The sequence below is a fragment of the Molossus molossus genome, unplaced genomic scaffold (genome assembly GCF_014108415.1).
Source record: "Molossus molossus isolate mMolMol1 unplaced genomic scaffold, mMolMol1.p scaffold_m16_p_7, whole genome shotgun sequence".
Classification (NCBI taxonomy): domain Eukaryota; kingdom Metazoa; phylum Chordata; class Mammalia; order Chiroptera; family Molossidae; genus Molossus; species Molossus molossus.
The window spans coordinates 15,449,913-15,465,075 of NW_023425401.1; the positions used below are offsets into that span (position 1 = coordinate 15,449,913).

At 45.9% G+C, this 15,163-nt stretch overlaps 1 protein-coding gene across 1 annotated transcript in view; it reads left to right on the forward strand.

Annotated features, from left to right (window-relative positions):
- Positions 1 to 369: 369 nt before the first annotated feature.
- GSDME (gasdermin E) overlaps positions 370 to 15,163 on the forward strand; it is a 50,448-nt gene continuing 35,654 nt past the window's right edge. The window contains exons 1-3 of the mRNA XM_036247016.1: positions 370 to 423; positions 6,592 to 6,821; positions 11,364 to 11,556. Coding sequence (XP_036102909.1) covers positions 6,611 to 6,821; positions 11,364 to 11,556 — 404 coding nt within the window. The 5' untranslated portion in view covers positions 370 to 423; positions 6,592 to 6,610. The remainder of the gene's footprint in view (positions 424 to 6,591; positions 6,822 to 11,363; positions 11,557 to 15,163) is intronic.

Consider the following 15,163-nt stretch of genomic DNA (forward strand, 5'->3'; position numbering starts at 1 on the left):
GGGGTGAGCCCTGGGGCGCAAGCGATGGGCCCCGGGGAAGTCCCACGGAGAAAGGGGACAGCTCACCCTGGGCCTTCGGGCAGGTCTCGGGACGCAGCCTGCCGTCCCCGGCCCCGCCTAGGCTTCCTGGCCCGCTGCGCCCCTCGCCAGCCTCCGCGCCGGGTAGCGTTCCGCCGGCCTGCGCAGCCCGCAGCCCGCAGCCCGCAGCCCGCAGCCCGCAGCCCGCAGCCCGCAGCCCGCAGCCCGCAGCCCCAACCAGCCCCTGGCCCCAGGGGGCGGGGACGAGCCAAGGTCCGCCTGCCTGCCCTGCCCTGTGAGCCTGAGCCCCCGCCCCAGCCCGCCCCTCCCCCGGGGCATCTTTGACTCGGCCGTACCCGGCGTGCGCGCGCGGAGCGGGTCTGTGGGGACAGTGCTGCCCGGGAGGTAAGTGCCGGCGGGCGGGCGTCCCGCTGCGGGAGCGCGTCCACAGGCTCGTTCCTCTCTGGGACACCCTCCTCTGTCCCTCCCCGGGGAGGCCGAGCCGTCGGCTGCCCGCAGCTGGACAGCTGTCCACGTCGCGCCCCTTCCTCTCGTCCTGCTCCCTAAGTCCCCCATCCCTTCCCCCTGCCCCCCACCCCCCTTCCCACTGCCACTTTCTTCCCTGGTTGTTGCAAGGGCAGCTGGTACTGTACCTTTGTCTTCCCGCGTCACCACCCCCTCCCCACTCCTTCATTCTTTGTTCCGGTTTCCCCTCCAGGGGGCCGGGGGGGGGGGGCGTGGGATTCGGTCTCTGCACCGGAAGGAGCCCCATTCGCCTGTGTCTGGATGGGAGGCCGGGTCTCCCCGGGTGTTCTCGGCCTCCGGTGGGATGACATCACAGCTGCTCCCCTGGCTTCCTGGGGCCCTGGTGCCCGCTTCCCTCTGCACCTGAGAGGTGAAGACTAGCGGGCGCTCTTGGGGGGGGGGGCGCCCTTTCGGGGCGTTGGTTGATGGGCGTTAGTGAGCGCGTCCCCGTTGAGAGCCTTCTGTGTTCCGGGAGTGAACGGGATGCGAGAGCACGTCCTGATATCGCTGCCTCCGGAGACAGACAGACAACTGGGTCAGAGTGGAATGAAGCACGTGCGGTGCGGCCAGAGAAGCTGAATCAATTACAGTCAATGAACTGGTTTCAAAATCCACCACCACCGTGCTCTTCGGATAAAGGAAAGCAGCGGGAGAAGTGAGCCCAGGCAGGTGGAGAGGCCTGGCAAAGATGCTCCTGCTCCCTGCCTGCCCCTTAGCCCCTTGCTTTCGGAGGAAGCTTTATAGTTTCCCCCAAGTGCTTTTCTTTTTGTTCTTTTTGAACCCTAAAGGGCACCGGAGGTTTTTTCTCTGTTCTTAGTCTCTTGTTGCCCCTCCACTTCCCCAAAGCCTTTGCCGCCTCATCCTGACTCCCTTTTCTAGCCCATGCCTGTTTTGTGACCATCATTTTAAAAATTTTATTTCACACAATGATTTTTATTTTAGAAAGAATTGGTAGGCTACCCAGCCTTTAATTTGTCTTCTTCTTATAAAAATGAGCTCAGGTACAGGGCTGTGAGCACCGAAGAAAGGTGAGAAAGGGCGACACCTCTGTTTCAATAGACTCACTTTCACTTTGTGATGTAGAAAACCGAAAATCATTCAAACTGTGCTGAAGTGAACTGGGACAAGTGCAGCAGTGTCTCGTTTCCCTAGGTAGTGTCCCATAGCCATGATTTCTGCATCCACCATAACTGAAGTTTACCCTTTGGAGCACATTTCTTAAAAAAATTTATTTTTATCCTCACCAGAGGACATTTTTGCATTTCAGATAGAGCGGGAGGGAGAGAGGGGGAAGAGAGAGAGAGAGAGAGAGAGAGAAACATCGATGTGAGAGAGACACATCGACTGGCTGCCATCCACACAACCCCAACCCAGGCCAGGGACAAACTGCAACCGAGGTACGTGCCCTTAGCGGGGTCTCTCTGGTCCGCAGGCCGACGCTCTAACCGCTGAGCCAAACCGGCCAGGGCTCAAGCACATTTTTTTTTACTTTACCAAATGTGTAATTTGTAGCCCAAATTAAAAAAATAAATAAAATTAAAAAACCGAGGAGTCAACAGAGCAGGGTGGTCAGGACCCAGGCCTGGGAGGCAGGTGGACCTCAGTAGGAATCTGGGCTCAGCATTGATTCTCTAATGTGACATTCAGTTCCCTCCAGGAACACACTTAGAGTGAACAAGTTGGGTTTGTTGCACTGAGGGAGACCTCACACCATGAGGAACCCCTGGGGGTCTCAGAGGTGGGTGTTAGGAAGAAGTTAAAGGATTTGGGCTTGTAGGCAATTTGAGGGAGAGTTTAAGGAAATGGGACTTTTCTCTGATGGATGCTACCAGGAAGTGGGGGAAATTGTATTGAATTTCTTCCTAAATCTTGTCTGAAAGGAGAAGACGGAAGCTGTGGTTGGCCAAGAAGCAGCAGTCACTCAGCCAGGACTGGAGGTTCTAGCGGAAGCCTTTGGTCATTTTTGTGGTTTGTTCATGTTTTGTCTGCAGTCAGACAAGATTATCAGAGGTCTTGTTTCGGTCTTGATCTGTCATGACTAGCGTGGCCTTCCCTGACGTTGATGTTCTGTGACAGTGTCCACGTTCACCAGGGGAATGCCAGGCCGGCTTCAGGATGTCGGGGCTGCTGCTGTTTTTCTTGTGATGTTGGGCAAGTTACTTAACCTCTTTGAACTTCAATATCACATCTGTAAAATGTGCTCAATGCCTACTTGGGGTTGTTGTGAAGATCAAATGAGGAACTGGGTAGAGAGGATTGAGACCCACGCCTGACGCAGCAGGTACTCCACATAAGGCTACCCCTCCCTCTTCCTGATCTGGCTTGTTCTGACACTGACGTTTCTCCCCTAGAGCTACTCAGGCAGAGGCCTGGTGGTCAACCAGAGCTGCTCTGGAGGAGAAGCTTGAACTGGGTATTAGAAAGAACTGGGTCCTTTCCAACACAAAGATTTGATAATCCCTTCACTCTGAATCAGTCTTACGAACGGACACTAGTGATCACAGTATCTTCTCATGCAGTCATTACTTGGCAACCGTTTTTAGGACTCCTTGCTCCCAGGAGCCCGTGGCCCCAGTGGGCCATGTGCTTTCTAACTTTGTGCTGTCTTGCTCTCTTGGTCTCTCCCTTGCCCGGGAGTCTGACCCAAGCTTGCATATCCTTACCACATGCACGTGGGCTCCCGGTTCTGCTCTGAGCTGGGAAGCCACATGGCAGGAGAGTAGGGGCTTTGCAGATAGGACCCGTAAGGCCCTGTGTGAGAGCCCAGGGTCTGTGGTGCCGCTGTGGGGTGCAGTGGGCTGTGGGCCAGGAGCATTTAGGGCTAGATCTAGCCTGAGGCCATTTTCATCTATTTCCAGGTTGGGGCATTCTGGGAATTTGAATCTGAAGTCTGGCTTCTAGTTCACTGAGATTGTTTCATGCTTGTCTGTGTCCAACAACATGGGTTTCGGATCCTGCAGTTGGCCCTGTGCGTATTATTTAACTTTTCCTGGCTTGATAGTTACTTGAGATGTTTGAGAATGCATGGCTAACTCTGTTGTATTAAATTTCTAGCCTCTATCCTGCCTATTTATTATATCAAAAGTTCCTAGGAATAAAGAAAAAGAAACAATAGAAAATGGGCCAGTGACACAGTGAAGAAAAAGAAATACACAATAGACTCACTTAAACAAAAGATGCTTCATTTCGTTTATGTTAAAACAATGTAACTTAAAACTGGACTGAGATGCCATTTCTCACCTGTGCGACTGACACAAATACAACCATTAGACAATACAGCGTTGCTGAGACTGATACTTCCGTATCTTATTGGTGAGAGTGCAAAATGGTACAACCTGTAAATTATAGATGCATTTACCCACTGATCTCGCAATCCCTCTTCTAAAAATCTGCCTTTATTTACCTTTGCCTATGTATGAAGAAGACATATGTTCAGGAGGATTTAGTGTGGCATTTTTATAATAACAAAATGTAGAAATAACCCAAGTGATGGGCAGTACAGGACAGATTAAACAATGATATATCCACACAATGGAGTATTGTGCAGCCGTAGAGAGGAAGGGACTAACATGGAAAGATCTCCAGGATATATTGTTACATGACAAAAAGCGGGGTGCTGAACGGGGTGCAGACTCCTTTTACTCGTATCTGTGTATAGATACATGAAGGTAGTATACCCGAAGGGGAAGGGGTGAGAGGGTAGATGGGACCTGGGCAGGAATGGGATTTCTTGGTGTATATCTTTTTACATAGTTTAGATATTTGAGCCATGTAAACACATCATGTATTCAAACATTATAAAAAAGAAACCTCTAATTTAACTGCACGAGGAGAATATTCTGAGTTCCCTGGCTGAATGAGTCTGATTCTAATGAAAACCTACAAAGCAATGGCCACCTCCACACACTCTTCCTAAAGCAGCCCACCCTGTCAAGAAGGAAACGTGGCCACTTTGATGTGAGGTGAAAAAAAGAATAATTTAGGAGGGAGGGTTGGTATCATTACTAAGACTTTGCTTTTCACCCACATGGGTTTTGTTATGTTTTGCTTTGTTTTGCGATGGCAGGCCTGGTTTGGCTCCTTCAGAAACCTGTTTGATCTGACAACAAGTTAATGAACTTCCTTGCAGGTTGTTCCAGAAAAGAAACCATAAAAATAGAGATCCTGACACCAGTGGTAAACTGAGGCAGGTTCTGTTGCAGCTCCTCTCATGGACCAGCAGGGTGAATTCCCACAGATCACTGGAGAGACCTTGTTTTGTTAAAAGTTCTTTCCTCCTGTGTTTGGCAAATTCCCGTTGCACCTTATCCTGGATGCACTCTCAGCAGGTACATGTTCCCGCCAGTCTGCTTCCCCCTGAATCCCCTCTCTTGGTGACCAGCATCTCCATCTCATCAGCCAAGCCACACCTGGGTTACCTGGAGGGTATTTTAGGGAGTGTCCTCTCTTTCTTCGGCATCTTCACATCCAACCACAGTCTGGGGAAACCACCAAACCAGTATCTTTTCTGTCCTTCTGCCACTGACGTAGTTCAACATTTGTTGTCCGTCTCCAAACCTGTTTCCTAGTTTGCATCCAAAAGGTCTTTTTAAGTGACCACTCTGATCACATTGCTTTCTATCCAGCCCCACCCCACCCATGGCTTCTGCTGCTCCGGGTGGGGGCAGCAGGGGAGGCGTGGATCTTCAGAACCTTATTTGTACACGCAGACCCTGGGAAAAGCCTGAGACTGAAAATCTACCTCTGTAAGCGGAGGGCAGAGAAAGACCAAAGGAAGAGGCAGGCCACTCCAGTCTGGCAGTTAAGTTTATTCAGGGAAACTTACGGGATGCATTGGGGTGACTGCAAGATGACCTGGGTATCTTCTGTGCCACTAGACAGATGCCAAAGAATTATATAGAACAGGGCAGGATAGATGCTACGTGATCAATCCCAGGTGCGGAAAAATGCCTTCCATGCCTTACAAGGCCTGTTCCAGGAACTAGCACCCATGGGACGTGGGAGAGGTACTGGTTTGTGTCAGAAGGAAAGCATTCAACATGATCAGATAGTCCCTGGGGGTGTTTATGGGAAGCATTCTTTGTTCTGGCCTGGGTCTTGCTCACGGGCACAGCAGTGGTCATTTCATGGAAAAGTCTCTCCTCCCCAGACCTGGACTGAAGGCCCCTCATCCTTGTCCTTTGCCTTTCCCCACCCCAGAACCCTGCAGGAGCCAATCCCAGAGCCTGAAAAACAATTCCAGGTCTGTCAATCAAGTGGTGATGGGCATCTCAACACAAAACCGTGTCTCCTGTTCATCACGATCTTGCTGGTCACCAATCTCGCCAGCTGAAGAGTGACTGGGCCTTCATTTCTGGGTTAAAAAGCAATAACTAGTTTCCATTTATGAATAGGGGACATCACAGAGTGTAGAGAAAAAGCACATTCGACTCTTCATAGAGTGGTCATAAGTATGATACAAATTGGGGTAGCCAGTATGTTGTTCAACAGGTATTTCCAAGTCTCTACCTTCCAAATACTTGATGTATGATTGTATTTCCTGACCATTATGACCGGCTGAAGCCATGTGACTAGTTCTAACAAACTGTGAGGAGACATGATGTATGTCAGTCTGGGGCCAGAGCATTTCATGGCTGGTGCGAGACTCTCCAGAACTCTCTCCTGTTGGATGATGACTGGCATGCTGAAGGTGGCGGCTGCCCCTTCGGTCCGGATCCCTGAATGGCTATGATGGCCAAGCTCTCCTGTCCTTCTACACTGGACGTGTAACGTGAGAAATAAATAAACTTATTGTCATAAACCACTCAGATTTAGAGGTTATTTGTTTCAGAAGCATAACCTCGCCTATCCTGACTTATACACAGATTCCTTTTCAGTATTTCAATTTGATTTCTTTATTATCTACTAAACTCAAGCTAGAGGGTTTTCTAGAGAGAGGTATTTTTTCATGTATACTGACTGATGCTAAGGAGAAATCAGGTGATTTTAGGGGGAAAAAAGTCACAAAACCATGACTGATTTAATTAGGGGGTGACATTATTTTTTCAGGTAATCTGGAGTTCTCAAAATGTTTGCCAAAGCAACAAGGAATTTTCTTAGAGAAGTTGATGATGGAGGGAACCTGATTGCGGTATCAAACCTGAACGACTCTGATAAGTTACAACTTCTAAGTCTGGTGACCAAGAAAAACAGATTCTGGTGCTGGCAGAGACCCAAATACCAGTGTTTATCCGTCACCCTTGGAGATGTGCTTACAGAAGGCCAATTTCTGAGTCCAGGTATGTTTCTTTTCCTTCCGTTTTATAGTTAGTCCCAGAACAGAAGGTGATGCTTCTTCTAGACACATGTGTTCTTGAGTGATTGTAAGGTGATGCCTTATGACTTCTCCTGTTTCGTTACCTACTGCCTTAAGAACATCTTTTTTCCTTCAAATGACAAAATTCTGTAGACCTGACATGAAAGGTTATAGCTTAATTTTTTTTTTTTTAATCCTTTGTGACTTTTTTTTTTAATCCGAGGATATTTTTCCATTGATTTTCAGATAGAGTGGGAGGGAAGGAGGGAGAGAGAGAGAGAAAGAAACATTGGTTGGTTGCCTCCTGCACAACCCCAACCAGGGCCGAGGATCAAACCACCACCAAGGTGTGTGCCCTTGACTGGAATCGAACCCGCAGCTCTTTGGTCTGTGGGCCACCGCTGAGCCAAACTGGCTATGACAGTTATAGCTTAATCTTTTAAAAACAATATTGCAGTTTTGGGTATGAAAGTAAGACATGCCCATTGTAGATGTTGTGCCCACTCGACATAAGTGGGATGCTCTGCCACCCAAAGTCTGGTTTGGTGTTGAGGCTGCTGATGCCACCTGTCCGTCGGGAGGGTGTGAAGGTTTATTACTCATATAATGAAGCTTTCTGGGGGAGCATGGCAGGCTCCCAAGCTGGTCCAAAAACAGCTAAAGAGGAGGGGGTTAAGGAGATGGAGTCGGCTTTTATTGTGCAGAGGAGGGGTGAGGGTTCCCCCATGTAGGTTGGGGATTGCGGGGTTTGAGCTTCCTGCCCGTGGCAATGGAGGGACACCTGGGTTTTCTTTCTGCTCACCCAGGTGTGTGACAGAAGGGGACCAGAGCGTGCTGGGCTCGGAAGCTGTCAACAGCAACAAACAATGGAGTCAGAATCCTTTTACTGTCGAGAATGTATAAAATATAGAAAGACAGGAAAATAAACCAACCGAAATTCTACCATCTACCATCAAGGGTTACTTCCCATTAATTCTTGGACTGTGGTCTTTTTTTCCCCTCTGCATTTTTTGAAAAACAAAATTGGAAACATATTACATATAATTTTTATATACACCTTATTTTTTTTAATTTAACTTTATATAACTTTTCCTTCACAGGTTAAAATATTGTTAAATACTCTTTTCAACAAACACATACTATTCCTTTTTGTGTTTCTACCTTACTTTGCTTCACTGTTTTTCTTTTTTTTTTAAATCCTCACCTGAGGATATTTTTCCATTTATCTTCAGATAGAGTGGGAGGGAGTGTAGGAAGGAGGGAGGGAGGGAGGGAGAGAGAGAGAGAGAAACATTGACATGAGAGGGACACATTGACTGGTTGCTTCCCACATGACCCTGACCAGGGACCGAGGTCTGTGCCCTTGGCCGGAATCCAATCTGAGACTCTTTAGTCTGAGGGCTGATGCTCTAACCGCTGAGCCAAACAGGCCAGGGCGCATCATTTTAATCGAGTGCTTAAGAAATCAGGCTGCAATGAACATTTTGATCTGATTTTTGTTGTTCTTGTTTCCTTGAAGTATTTGCTTTAGCATAGATTCTTAGAGACAGAATCAATGGATCAGGGGCTGGGGATTTTTGAAGGCTTTTGGTACTCATTACTACGTTACTTTTTGGAACATGGTGAGATGTGAAAGTATTATCCTCAACTCTCAATTTTCGGACTAAATGTTGTCCGAGTCCTCTTTCAGTGCTAAAGTTCTCTAATTTTGTGAGCACAGCTCTGTTCAAGGGGAGAAGAGCGAGAGGTCGTTTGAACTGACACTCTCCAGACTCCTGCAGACCAGCTTCCAGCCAGAGTTTTCTCCAGCCGGGCTCATTCTCAGAGCTGTCGGTGGAGGGCAAATGCACTGATGTCCATGTAATCTCCCCCTGCCCGGGTTCCCGTAGAACATCCGCTGAGGGGCGAGAGAGAAATGCACCGAAAAGTCCCTGGGCCCCGAGTCTTTGGAATTGAACTGCTCTGTGCTGTTGAAGTGATTCTTTAGTGGTGGCCAGAAAATGCATGACGATGAGTGTCTCGTGGGTGAAGTCAGCTGTCGTCACTGCAGGTGAAGAAGTCTCCAATATGCTAATGAGGCCAGGGCTCACCCCTGGTCTGGGTGCTGATGGTACCAGGGCTGAGAGCGAGAGGGCCTCTGCCTCATCTACAGGCGACCCGGATGCTTTCCTCTGTCATTTCCTGCCACTCCCAGCGACACTGGAGTGTTTGCACTGCCCAGGGTGGAAGGGTGCAGGGAGGGCTGGTGGCCTGATGGTTGTCCCCGTGGTAGCCTGTTGGTTTCCTCACCTCTTCCCTTCCGTCATCCCCTGGATGACTTAAGGCAGAAGTGTGCACAAATGACATCTCTTTTGGAAGTGTGTCTAGAGTGGCTCTTTGGAATGCATAGACAGTCCTGGTTGTCCTCACCTGCTGTAGGGCCCAGTCTTCAGGACAGAGTTTCCAGGAGTGGTAATAACCTGACTGAGACCAGACTGTGACCTGAAGACAGAATTTATGTCTGTGTAGGCCTGTGTATCATCTAGGCCTGCCCTGTTTATTAGAAATGACTTTGTTTTGGCCCAAACCCAGTGGATAGACTGAGCACCTGCTGGGCGCTGCTTTGCATGTTCTATATACATGGACTTGAAACAGAATCTATCAGGTAGGTGTTATTAATGATCTCCAAATTACACATGACAAACCTGAGGTTCGGGGAGAAGAATATTGCCCAAGGTCTCTCGCTAGGAATATTAGTGATAAAATCTTGAGCTCTTAACACTGCTCTGTGCTCATCCCTAAAGCATTTCCCAACGTGTTCGTATTCCACACGATGTGAATAGAAAAAGCTTTGGAATTAGGGGCATTGTCACAGGCTTCCTGTTTCCGGTGGTGGTGGTGGTGGTGGAGATGATTCTCTGCTTTGCAAATGTCAGAGATAATGAGTGCTGATTAATTATCATTCACCCAGGTTGAGGAATGGATTTTATGGGTGGGAGTGAGAAATACAGGTGCTGAGGGCGGAGTGAATGGAAAGACAGAGGCCTCTGGGACTCCATGTGGGTTTGAGTCTTTCATGAATGACCACCAGGGGCCCAGAGAGCCTTGGGGGAGGGAAATGGAAAAAAGCCAAGTGTGTGGAGTTCCTGAGAGACTCTCAATGTATGTTACAGAGTGAAGAGGACGGAGACTATTTTTCTGGTCACATTTGGTTGGGTTAAAAATCTAAGCAGTAGCAATCTGGAGACCGGCAGTTCAGGGAGGAGGTCATCAGATGTTTATCGTCAGTGTTCAGATAAGAAGGGCAGACCTCGAAGGCCGTCTGCTGCAGTCATGGATATGACCAGCCGAGGAGCATGGAGTTCCCAGGAGACTTGAGTGAAGCCAGCACACCCCTGGGTGGTAGCATCGTCCTTAGTGTCTAGGGGGCCAGGAGGGAAGCATGGAGTCTGAGCTTGTGTGTTCCCGGATGGTGTTTGAGGGGGGAGAAAGGGCGTGCCCGCGGCTGTTGGAGATAAGAGATTGCTGACAAGGAACTGAGCAACTGGGTAGAGGTCAGATGCAAACAGATAAGCCTGGGAAGGGAATTATTTGCAGGGAGATGGCAATGAAGGCCGGGAGAATGTTCTCCAAGACTGGTGGGTGGGACGGGAAGATCCCCAAGGAGAAATCCAGGTGGCCAACCTGCCGGACACTGAGTAAGGCAGGCCACTCGCGTGTGTCCTGGGCTGGACCTGCTCTTTTCTGTTTTCACGTCATCTTCATCTAGTCCCTTCACCCTAGAATAGCACACATTTAAAATGTTCTAGATCTGCCCTGGCCGGTTTGGCTCAGCAGTTAGAGCGTTGGGGGTCCCACCTTCCCCACGCCCCACCCCCCATCAGTGTCGTGTGGGAGGCAACCAATCGATGTCTCTCTCTCTCTCTTTTCCTTCCTCCCTCCCTCCCACTCTATCTGAAGATAAATGGAAAAATATCCTTGGATGAGGATTACAAAAAAAAAAGTTCTCATTCTTCCCTAAAATAGTGGTTAAATGGATGTTTACTTAAAAAATATTCATTAGTCTGGCTGTTGTGGCTCAGTGGATTGAGCGTCATCCCATGGACTGAGAGATCCCAGTTGGATTCCCAGTCATGACACACACCCAGATTTCTGGTTTGATCCCCAGTAGGGGGCGTGCAGGAGGCAGCTGATTGATGTTTCTATCTCTCCCTAAAAAAATCAATTAAAACATTTAAAAAAATCATTAAATTCTACAGATACTGTGTGTGTACTTGTTTATACATGTATGTATTATAATTGAAGATGAAAAACCAAAAAGACACCCATTAGAGCCCCAGGCCATCCATGCATGCCAGCGGGTCAGCACTCAGGTGTGCTGATGCCTTTTCCTGTGCCCACACACACAGCATGTGGCCACCTTTCCATTTGGGATGCCGGCCTCATGTTTCCCACGGGGCTCCCCAGGATGGGAAAGCTAGGTGATCTAAGGCACAGAGGGGGCCGTGTCGTCATCAGATTCCCTTACATGTCTCGTTCACCCCAGTGGTCGTGGAGTCGGACTTTGTGAAATACGAGGGCAAGTTTGAAAACCATGTGAGTGGGACCATCGAGACGGCATTGGGGAAGGTCAAGCTGAATGTTGGAGGCAAAGGCCTGGTGCAGAGTCAGTCCTCGTTTGGAAGCCTGAGGAAGCAGGAGGTGGACCTGCAGCAGCTCCTTGGACACGCTGTGGACAGGTAAGGGGAATTTTGTTTGGCACTTTGGATTTTGACGTGTCTCACATTTAAAGTTGGATCTTTGTTAAAAGAGTGACCCATGGAAACTTGGCAAATCAATAAACATTATGGAATGCTTGTGCTAAAACTTAAAAATTAAAAAAAAATTGTTATTACAGTTGACACACAATATTATATTAGTTTCAGGTGTACAACATAGTGATTAGATATTTATATAACTTATGAAGTGAACACCCTGATGAGTCTAGTACCCATCTGACCCCACACATGGTTATTATATTGACAATATCCCCTGTGCTGTACTTTACATCTCTGTGACTGTGTTACTGGCGATTTGTACATCTTGATCTCTTCCCCGTTTTCACCCAGCCCTCTAACCTCCTTTCCATCTGTCACCCATCAGTTTGTCTCTGTATTTTAAGAGTTTGTTTCTGTTTTGCATGTTCATTTATTTTGTTTTATAGATTCTACATGTAAGTGAAATTATATGGTATTTGTCTTTTTCTGTCTGACATTTCACTTAGTGTGACATTCCCTTTAGATCCATCCATGTTGTTGCAAATGGCAAGATTTCATTCTTTTTTATGGCTGAGTGATATTCCATTGTATATATGTACCACATCTTCTTGATCCATAGTCTGCCAGTGGATACTTAGGTTGCTTCCATGTCTTGGCTCTTGTAAATAATGCTGCAATGAACATAGGGATGCATATGTCTTTTCTAATTAGTATTTTGCATTTCTTCAGGTATATATCCAGAAGTTGAATTGCTGAGCCATATGGTAGTTCTATTTTTTATTTTTTGAGGTAACTCCATACTGTTTCCCATAATGGCTGCATGAATTTACAATCCCATGAACAGTGCACGAGGTTCCCCTTTTCTCCATATCCTTGCCACACTTGTTGATTTATTGATGATAACCATTCTGACATGTGTGAGGTGATATCTCATTATGGTTTTAATTTGCATTTCCATGATAATTAGTTGAGCAACTTTTCATATATTCATTGTTCCTCTTTGGAGAAATGTCTCTTCAGTCCTCTGGCCATTTTTTTTTTTTTTAATTCCTTACCCCAGGATACTTTTTTTTTTCTATGTATCATCAGATAGAGTGGGAGGGAGGGAGGGGGAGGGAGTGAGAGAGAGAGAGAGAGAGAGAGAGAGAGAGAGAGAAACATCGATGTGATAGAGCCACATTGACTGGTTGTCTCCTGCACGACCCAACCACAGCCAGGGATGAACCACAACCGAGGTACATGCTGTTGGCCAGAATCGAACCTGCAACTCATTGGTCCAAGGGCAAACACTCCAACCACTGAGCCAAACTGGCCAGGACCCTCTGGCCATTTTTTAATTGGATTGTTTGTTTTTGGATGTTAAGTTGTATGAGCTACTTATATGTTTTGAACATTAACTTCTTATTGGATGTGCCATTGGTGAAATTCTTCTTCCATTCAGTAGGTTGTTTTTTTTGTTTTTGTTGTTGTTTTGATAGGGATTGTGATGAACCTGTAGATTCCTTTGGGTAGTGTGAACATTTTAACAAAAATAAGTCTTACTATCCATAAACATGGTATATTTTTCCATTTATTTGTATCTTCTTTAATATCTTTCTTTAATGTTTTATAGTTTTTTTAAGTATAGGTTTTTTTTTACCGCCTTATTTAAATTTGTTTCCAGGTGTTATGTTTGTTTTTTAATGTCATTGTAAATGGGATTGTTTTCTTAATTTATCTTTCTAATAATTTGTTATTGGCATAAAATGCAACCGATTTCTGAATATTAATTGTTTATCCTGCTACTTTACTGAAATCATTTAGCAGTTCTATTAGTTTTTTTGTGGAATGGTTAAGGTTGTCTATATATAATATCATGTCATCTGAAAATATGAGTTTTACTTCTTCCTTTCCAATTTGGATGCTCTTTTTTTTTCTTGTCTGATTGTTGTGGCTACCACTTCTAATACTATTGTTGAATAGAAGTGGTGAAAGTGGACATTCTTTTCTTGTTCCTGTGTATTTCTCTTTTTTTTTAAGATTTTAAAAAATCAATTTGAGAGAGAGAGAGAAACAGAGACAGAGACGTCGAATGGTTGCCTCCTGTTTGTGCCCAGAGAGAGGATGGAGCTTGCAACCTGGATATGTGCCCTGACTGGGAATCAAATCCACCACCCTTTGGTATATGGGACAGTGCCCCAACCAACTGAGCCACACCAGCCAGGGCTCTTGTTCCTGATCTTAATTTTTGTTTTTGTTTTTTTATCCTCACCCGAGGACATTTTCCCATTTTTTTGTTCAGGTAGAGTGGGAGGGAGAGAGAGGAACAGAGAGAGAGAGAGAAACATTGATGTGAAAGGAACACATCGAGTGGCTGCCACCCGCACGACCGACCAGGGCCAGGGACAAACTGCAACCGAGGTACATGCCCTTAGCGGGAACCGAACCCGGGTCTCTCAGGGCCGCAGGTCGACGCTCTAACCGCTGAGCAAAACTGGCCAGGGCTTGTTCCTGATCTTAAAGAAAATGCTTTCAGCTTTTCACTATTGAGTATGATGTTAGCTGTGGTTTTGTTGTACATGGCCTTTATATCAGGGTAATGCTGGCCTCCTAAAATTAGCTTGGGAGTTTTCCCTCCTCTTTAATTTTGGAATAGTTTGAGACGGATAGGTAATAATTCTTTGAATGTTTGGTAAAATTCACCAGTGAAGCCATCTGGTCCAGGACTTTTGTTTGTTGGGAGGTTTTTATTTTGTTTGTTTGTTTGTTTGTTTTTATTACTGATTCAAGTATTTAGTAATTATTAGTCTTTTCAGATTTTCTGTTTCTTTGTTCTTCATCCTTGGACAAGTGTGTGTTTCTAGTAATTTGTCTATTTCTCCCAGATTGTCCAATTTGTTGGCATATAATTGTTTGTAATATTTCCTTATAATCTTCTCTTTCATTGCTGATTTTATTCATTTGGGCCCTCTCTCTTTTTGTCTTGATGAATCTAGCTAAAAGTTTATCAGTTTTGTTTGTGCTTTCAAAGAGCCAATTTTTGGTTTTACTGACCTTTTTGTATTGTTTGTTTTGGGATTCTATATTGTATATCTGCTCTGATCTTTATTAATTCCTTCCTTCTCATTTGGGGCTATGTTTGTTGTTCTTTTTCTGGTTTCTTTAGGTGTAAAGTTAGATTATTTATTTGAGATTATTCTTGTTTCTTGAGGTAGCCTGTATTACTATACATTTTCCTCTTAGAACTGCTTTGTCTGTGTCCTAAAGATTTTGTGTTGTGTTTTTATTTTCATTTGTCTCAGGTATCTTTTGATTTCTTCCTTGATCTTGTTGTTAGCCCATTCATTATTTAGTAGCATGTTATTTAGCCTCAGTATGTTTGTGGGGGTTTTTTTAGTTTTCTTTTTGTAATTGACTGAGCTCATTCTTTAGTCTGGAATTTTTTTACTATTTCTAACCTGAGAGGGGAGACTTGAGAATTACTTTCAAAAGATGTTACTTCAGGCAAATATGCACTTTTTAAAAATCATAGGATTTATAAAATGCCAACAGTGAGAATCCTCTGTCCTAGTTTTGACTATTACTGTCAGAAGTGGGAAAGTTACAAACC